At 41.2% G+C, this 8,407-nt stretch overlaps 1 protein-coding gene across 1 annotated transcript; it reads right to left on the bottom strand.

Annotated features, from left to right (window-relative positions):
- Positions 1 to 5,772: 5,772 nt before the first annotated feature.
- On the bottom strand, positions 5,773 to 7,136 carry LOC145403179 (uncharacterized). Its single transcript, XM_080274996.1, has 3 exons — positions 7,125 to 7,136; positions 6,528 to 6,605; positions 5,773 to 6,111 (listed from the first exon to the last, which is right to left on the bottom strand). Exons 1-3 carry the CDS (start codon positions 7,134 to 7,136, stop codon positions 5,773 to 5,775), a joined length of 429 nt encoding a protein of 142 aa, XP_080131122.1.
- Between the last annotated feature and the right edge of the window lie 1,271 nt (positions 7,137 to 8,407).

The following is an 8,407-nucleotide window of genomic DNA, read 5'->3' as shown; positions in this document are numbered from 1 at the left end:
GTTGGGTATCGTGACGGGACTGCCTCTCACACTGAAGTCCCCGAGTTCTGCCCTGCTATATAAAGGCAGGCGGGCGTGACGTCAAGGGTCAGTTATTGCACAAAAATAATTCTTCACACGACTTGTTCTGCTCCTTCCATATTACTGGATTAAATGCCTATTTTCCCATTATTTCATTAACTGATAACAATTTCGACATTCCTAACTAATGGGGTGTTATCCAGATTTGAAGAACCTTTATTTAACAGCAGTATACAAGCCATATATAACATATTCCAGAGGCCTTAATGTCATGATGACCACCCCTGGTGAAAAATGTGTGTGTGTGTGTGTGTGTGTGTGTGTGTGTGTGTGTGTGTGTGTGTGTGTGTGTGTGTGTGTGTGTGTGTGTGTGTGTGTGTGTGTGTGTGTATTATCAGCTTGAAGATATGAAGCAAACCGCTTTCTCCAAAGAATGACAATAATTTACGAGTAGATACTGCACAATACATGTAAACAGTTATGTGGATAGGAACGGCCAATAAGCAAAGACGTTCAGTATAGTCCATTATAATTATATCAGCCTATTCAATACGATGAGCGAAAAATAAATAAAATACGGCCACATGTTTTCTTTTCTAGAAGTCGATAAACTTTGGCCTATGACTATTTAAGTTTGTCTAAAAGATACCTTAGTAAAATGAGTTGAATAGGTGTCTTGATGATGATAAATATTTCCCATGTAATGTTTTTACCCTTATAGTTAATTACGTTTTTAAAATGCAAAGAATAACCTCTGCTGTACTATTATGCATTGAAACAAATAAATAATAGTAATCTGCCGAGCCAAAGAAGTTAATATAAATTCTTGTATGCATACGGTTCTACGTAATCCTCGCTGTTACTGAATTTATTAACCAACCATCCATGCAAAACCTACACTAGACTTAAACCTTTTAAAGCATCAACTGGTGGTAACAGCTGCATGCATATTATTAGTGTCTGTCCATATGACGTAGATAGTTCACTGCCCACGCCACATTTCCCACCAGAATATGCTATGTGAGAAATGTATATTTGACACTGTTCTCAGCTACCTTCCCACATCCTCCTTTGACTGGACCTTTCCTCCTTTCCCTCAGACACACAATTATTGCACATGTCCTCTCCTGGAGGGACCTACCTATTCCTACAATAATCGTAATTAAGTTGTAGAGTGACTTATTAGTGCTGTGTTGTGGTGTGGTGTGGTGTGGTGTGGTGTGATGGTGTAATAGTGTTGTGTAGTGGTGTGGTATGGTGTGGTGTGGTATGTGTGCAATTATGTGATAAACTGGCATGATAGTGTTGTACGATGCTGTGGCATGATTGTATACCAAAGTTGTTTCGTGCTGTGGTAAGGTGGTATGAATGTGTTGGGTGGTGGTGTGTTATGGTTTGTATCAGGGATGTGTGATGATTTACACTGTGATATAATCGTGTTGTGCAGTGGGGTGGTAAGGTTTTGTATTATTGTGAGTGGTAGTGTACCATGGTGGTGTAAAATTGCTGTGTTGTGGTGATGTATGAAAGTCAGTTCACGGTACTCCTAATGAAGATAACTCATTCATCAAAAACATTAGCTACACACCTGCTAGCACCACATGCAGTACAGTATATAATAATAACATTATAGGAGAAGGTACATTGAGTATGTAATTTTTCTACACAAAACAAGGAGACAAGACTAATAATGCAAAGGCAGAACGAGAAGCTGCTTAAAGAAATTATCAGCAAATCTGATTACTGATAGTAAAGGCAACTTTATATATAGTGGAACAACTAGATCCCCTGTAGCCAAGATGTTTGCCTTGAAATAGTAGATATTCGGTTTAGAACTTGGTGCTGGTCCTGATGTGGAAGAGATGAACTGTTCCATGTTACACTTGTGTCCATGTCAACCTAAGCCAACACAGTAAAGTGTTTTGTGTTTCAAGCAATGCTTCGTCAGTGGTCGGGATAAGTACTATAAACGGAGGACAGTGGAGAACGAAGGATCGTCAGTGCATCAGATAGTTCATCTTGCGTATTTTGTTTTGTTTTTTCATAGAAGTGTCGAAGCCCATTAGTTTTAGAAAATGGGACAGAGAGCATAGTTCATGATTATTATGATTTTCATGGATCTTCTAATGAGTGGGAGGGGGTGGGTGAGTACAACCATTCTAGTTTCCTATTATTGTTGATGTTTGGAAAGTATTGAAATAAATCGTGTTAAGCTAAAAAAAAAAAAAAAAAAGGAAGAAAGAAAGAAAGACAAGGAAGATGCTGACAAACAATGCCAATCTTCTGAGGACGACTTACTCCACCCTCATCCCACCCACTTCCCTGCACACATTTTTTTTTTATTTTACTCCTATGGCAGCGAACTTCTGTAATATTCGAAATCTTATTCCACCACCAGCACATCGTTTTATACAACGCCCATCTTCACTGGATGTACTTGACATGTCCTGTACTACCATTTGCCATCACCTACGGCCAGCGTAACCATTCCACTCACTCTTCTCCGGCCATCACATGTATTTTTTCCCTTCATGCATGTTAAAACCAGACATTCTATACATTTTACTCTTATACCGTGTTGTGTCCACCCAGTTGTATCGCCAACCATCATTCCAGTCTATTCCACCCACTCAATCGAATTCAAAAGGCATGGACTGTATACCAAAAACCTTTTCTCTTACTAGTCTGACATTTGACTTAAGGGGAATTGACGAAACCTGAGGTTACTTAAAATGGCTTTGGAGTCTGAACATGAATTAAATGAACCAGAATGGATCCAAGTTGATCTGGATGGGTTTAACTGGACTTGGATATATCTAGTTAGACCTACCTTGATGTGAAGGCTGTGACTGGACCTGTCCTCAAGCACACTGTTGGCCACATAGTCTTTCAACAGAGGTATACAGAGTACTGCCTCTTTACACCCAAAATACTCAAGATACAATACACACGCACTATAATCCTGTGTGTGTGTGTGTGTGTGTGTGTGTGTGTGTGTGTGTGTGTGTGTGTGGAGCCAAAACTGGAAAAAAGAATTATAATGAAACTTGGCAGGATGGTTGGAATTTGGTCCCTGATGCGCCAGTTTTACTTTCAGGTCAATTTATATTTTCTGAGGAGTGTGTTTTTTTTTTTTAATAATTTTCCTCGTTGGTGTTACAGTACGCACACGTGGAAAAGCAGGCGGGGCATTCCCGTGTTCTTCCATACATCTTTGCAGAGAGAGAGAGAGAGAGAGAGAGAGAGAGAGAGAGAGAGAAATTGTACATGTTTTTTTTAGTTTATGTGTCTGACTCGGGGCATAGGCTTCACAATCTGCTCCCAAGGCCCAGTAGTCCTCCTACATACCATACACCTCCACATGTCACCTCTTTGGTGCCAGCTAGGGCTGTCTCATAAATGACTAATGTAATGGTATTAGCGGGGGTACTTTTATATGTCGGCGGGTCTTCTGGTAGATCAGTAACGTCAGTTTTTATGGCATTCATATCCTTAAACTGTTTCCATTTTCAGCGGGGATTCGACCCGGGGTGAATTAGGACTCCAGGCCACGTCTCTACCGAATCAGACATCGCCTCCCCCAGTGTCTGTTATTTCATTGATGCTACGACCAGACGATTTTATTGAAGTGAAAATGGTGGTTGCTATGGATGTGGTGGTGGTGGTGGTAGCGGTTTTGGAGGTAATGTTGTTGCTGGTGGTAGTGGTGATGGTGGAGATGGTGATGGTGGTAGTAGCGGTGGTAGTTGTGGTGGTGGTTGTAGCGGTTATGGAGGTAATGTTGTTGCTGGTGGTAGCGGTGAGGGTGAAGGTGGTGGTGTTGGTGGTTGTAGTGGTAGCTGTGGTGATGGCGGTGCTAGTAGCTCTGGTGGTGATGGTAGTAGCTGAGGTGGTGGCTGTTGTGGTAAGCATGTTGTTGGTGGTGGTAGTGGTGGTAGCTGTTGTTGTGCTGGCGATGGTGATGGTGGTAGCTGTGATGATGATGTTGGTGGTGGTAGCTGTAATGGTGTTGGCGACGATGATGATGGAGCTGCTGGCAGCTGTGGTGGAGGTATTGGTGGTAGCCATGATGGTGGTGGTGGTGGAGATGGTAGCTGTGATGATGATGGCGGTGTTGGTAACTGTGGAGGTGGTGGTAGCTGTTCAAAAACGGCCTTCATTTGGGCAATTGATTTGTGTCCTGGTGAGGCCACGAAGTTCTTTTGCATATTATTAATCTACTACAGGTACAAACACCCTTCAAGTTCAGATTATACCACCACACACAGTAAATGTTATGGCATACTTGTGTATTAGTCTGCTTGAAAATCATTACTATGATATTCTGGCGATGTCATACGAACAGGTTTAACCAGTCCAAGAATTGGATTACGAGTGATACGAGGGTGGTAGGTTATCGGCAATATATATAGAGAGAAGGGAAAGGTCAAACCGAGGATTAGGGGGATGGATGAGATTTCGAGGTATATGAATTAAGATGGTGTGATTTAGAGGAATGCCAGCATTCTGGCGGAGGGCAGGGTGCATACTGTAGAGTCGATTTGTTTGTGCCCCCCCCCCCTTTGTTTAATAATGCGTCTATCTCATGACAGATAAACAGATCAGCCTTTGCCAGTTGACTGCAGGATAAAGGTTTCTCACAAAGTTTTCCCATTTAACCTATTCATTGTTAGACCGTTCCATCTCAGCCTTGCTGGTTATGTGCTACACGGTACTTCATCCCACTGTCTGATCTCTGTTTTATCCTCTCACATCACCTCTTAGGTGTAACTGCTTCCTTTGTACTGTATCTGTAAGTAGTTAACAGTAGACAACGTACAGATCCATTTCTGTGTTTCAGCCATGGGGACTGGTGCTTGAAAGGTGCGTCTTAGCTAGGTGCCACCGACACAGAACTGGACGGATCAGCTATCTAGTAATGAAATCGCCTCCTCGATTCTTTCTGTATTAACATCGTCAACAAGTTTTCTTGTGTGCGGGAACTGCTTATTACTTAAACGAGATCATGGAATAAAAAAGAATCTAACATCTGAAGCCTGTGATATACAAAAGTTATACAGGCAGTCTGATGACATTTGTCACCCTTCTAGACGAAGAGCTATAGGCAAAAAGAGAAATGCAAATACATTTACAAGGGAAGAGTTATATATAAATACTGCTTCCCCTCCCCCCACCCAAATCCTTCCCCCATTCTTCCTTCACGGTATCTCGCATACAAACTACATCCAGTAAACTCATGGATTCAACTGCGTGTGTCTTTCCCACACAAATATTATTATTTTTTTTTTCAGTTATCATTAACATCACTAGTGTGAAGCTTGCACATATCTACAATCTGTCAGAGAAGTCTAGTTTCCAAGTAGCTGCAACTATCTTATGACTACATACGTGGAACACAGTAGTATATTAAGCCACAACACTACTTCTCTTTCCAGCTGAGTACATTGATATTAAAGGTGCAGAAATACTAATAATATGCATGCAGGTTTATTGGACAGACTGCCAGGTCTAAACCATAAAAATATATACTCTGGTATAATAAATATTCTCGGTATAAAATAATTATGAACACGAGACTAGAGGCTCAGTTGCACAGCAGACAGGCCAAAATTTAAGATGCTTCCGTAAACAGTGTTAATTACAATAAGGAAACGTAGCAATAAGCTACTTGGCTATATATTTATATGTTTGCACAGTGATTTATCAGACCACAGACCTAATGGTATAGTTGTAAGAATGAATACACGAGACCTAACCGTAGGAAGGTCTGGGAGGACCATAGAAGCGGGGTGATGCTACGTGCTCGAAGGAGGCAGATTCGAACGATGCTGACTCGTATGAGTCTGGGTAACGAGCTTCACCAGAATACTTGACATCAGCAATGTAGCCGGAGTCACCGTCCACGTAGTAGGTCACCGTCTGGCGGCGACCGTCGGGCAGGTGCACGTAGTACGACCCATCGGTGTTGTCGCCATCACGGCTCTCCTGATGGCCGAAGTCGTTGCCGTCCCTCACGGCCCAGTTGAAGTCGTACTTGGCCTCGCTGGACTCGTAGGACTCAAAGGACTCAAAGGACTCAGCGGAGAAGTCCTGTTGTGTGGGATATTCAGTGAAAACTCATGAAGGTGGAACACGTATTCCAATAACTCTACAGAAGTGCAGCGTTTGTCTCAGCCAACATTTCGAACAACTAACATTATAATTCATGCGTGGGGCAAGAAAAGACTCCCTTTTCTAAACCTGAGTAAATTTTTCTTCATTTGCTGTAGTTAAGTTGGACTGAATACATTATGCCCTGCACGCATGCTTCGTTACGACGGAAAATCCTACGATGTCGACGAATTAAATATTTTATGGTATTTTTTACTACCTTTGATGTGTGTAAAATTCAGTTTTTGTTTTTAATAGCAAAAACAGAAATGTAACCAGCACATTTCCTTGTAATGAAGCTCAACATTGCTGGGAAAATACTAGTGAATCATATACTGTGTGCGTTGAGCACTAACCGGGGAGCCATAGCCGTATGAAGGGCGATGGTCAGCAGACACGGCAGCCACAGCCACCAGCACACACACTGACAGCACCTGAGGAAGAGATTATGTGTAGCTTAAAGCAACTTATGGTACGAGGGAGAATCTTCCCTAACTGCCATAATCGCCATGGTCTTTGTACTGTGCAGAATCTAGATATAATTTTGCATTGTACGAGTATTTTTACAGACGTGTCAAGTCACCAGCTGAAGGGCTAATGAAGGAACATTTTGTAGATATTTGGAGAATAGTGGTAGCGCTGCTTTCGGCAATGTACTTTGAAATAGATACTTGTTCATGTTTTACAGGGCTTCGTATTACTAATGATAGGAGTGGTTTAGGTCAATAAAAATGTACTGTGTTATTTATGGTAAGTATTGCAATGAAAAATAAGTATCCATCCATTTATTTCTCAGCCGTCAAATTAAGTTTGGTTTTTATAAGTGAAGTAGCATCTGATATCTGGACATTTTGTTACTCCAAAACACATCAGACTTGTGAAATTTAAGTATCGTAGCGTTCATTATAACAAAAAAGAAAGAGTAGCGTTTCATTTTTCACATAGCTTCCCACCTTTGAGTTCATCCTGCGTACCATGACGGGACTGCCTTTCACACTGAAGTCCCCGAGTTCTGCCCTGCTATATAAAGGCAGGCGGGCGTGACGTCATGGGGGTCAGTTATTGCACAAAAATAATTCTTCACACGACTTGTTCTGCTCCTTCCATATTCTTTGATTCAACGCCCATTTTCTCATTATTTCATTAACTTAAAATACTTTCGACGTTACTAACTTGTTGGACGTTATCTAGATTTTAAGAACCCTTTATTTATAGCCAGGATAAATGCCACTTGTATTACAATATTACGAGGACCTTATCATCATGGCAGCCCCTGGTGAAAAATAAACAAGCTATCCTCGACACCTATTTCCAGCATGCAAGCCATTTCAGACTGCATGTGTGTGTGTGTGTGTGTGTGTGTGTGTGTGTGTGTGTGTGTGTGTGTGTGTGTATTATCAGTTTGAAGATATGAAGCAAACCGCTTTCTCCAAAGAGTGACAATAATTTAGGTACTGCAAAATAAATGCAAACATTTATGTAGATACGAACAGCTAACATGCAAAGACACTCAAAGTAGTCCATTATAATTATATCAGCGTATTCAATAACATTAACGAAAAGTTCATAAAATGCCACCACGTGTTTTCTTTTCTTGAAATCGATAAACTTTGGTCTGTTTCAATTTGTCTAATGTATACCGTAGTAAAGAAAAATAAATAAATAAACTGAAAAGGTGTCTTGATGATGATAACTTTCTCCATGTAATGTATCTTACCCTATAATTAAGTACATTTTTAAGATGCAGAGAATAACCTCTGCTGTACCATTTTGTATTGAATAAACAACTAACAGCACTCTGCCGCCCCAAAGATATTAACATTAATTCTCTTTTGCATACGGCACAACGTAGTCCTTGTTACTGACGTTATTTACCAACCATCCAAGCAAAACCTGCAGTAACTTAAACCCCTGGGATCACCAACTGGTGGTAAATGCTGTATTGATATTATAAACCCTGTCAATTTCACGTAGATAGTTCACTGTCCATGCCGCATATCCCACCAGAATATGTTATTTGAGAAATGTATATTAAGCACATCCTCCTCTGACTGGACCTTTCCTCCCTTCCCTCACAGACGCGTATATATATTGCACAAGTCCTCCCTTGGAGTGACCTACCAATTCCTACAGTCATCTTAGTTTAGCTGTAGAGTGGCTTATTAGTGCTGTGTCGTGGTGTGGTGTGGTGCGATGGTGTAGTAGTGTTGTGTAGTGGTGTGGTGTGGTATTGTGT

Source organism: Coenobita brevimanus, chromosome 60, assembly GCF_032717465.1.
Source record: "Coenobita brevimanus isolate Jiangsu-jjx chromosome 60, ASM3271746v2, whole genome shotgun sequence".
NCBI classification, from domain to species: Eukaryota; Metazoa; Arthropoda; class Malacostraca; order Decapoda; family Coenobitidae; genus Coenobita; species Coenobita brevimanus.
Note: the sequence above shows the minus strand (reverse complement) of the source record. Positions and strands in the feature narration are given on the sequence as shown.

Bases quoted from the DNA above. Each gene is read 5' to 3' on its own strand.
- LOC145403179 (XM_080274996.1), bottom strand. The intron at 6,112-6,527 runs GTTAGTGCTCAA...CCCACACAACAG, and splicing joins CATACGGCTATGGCTCCCCG to GACTTCTCCGCTGAGTCCTT.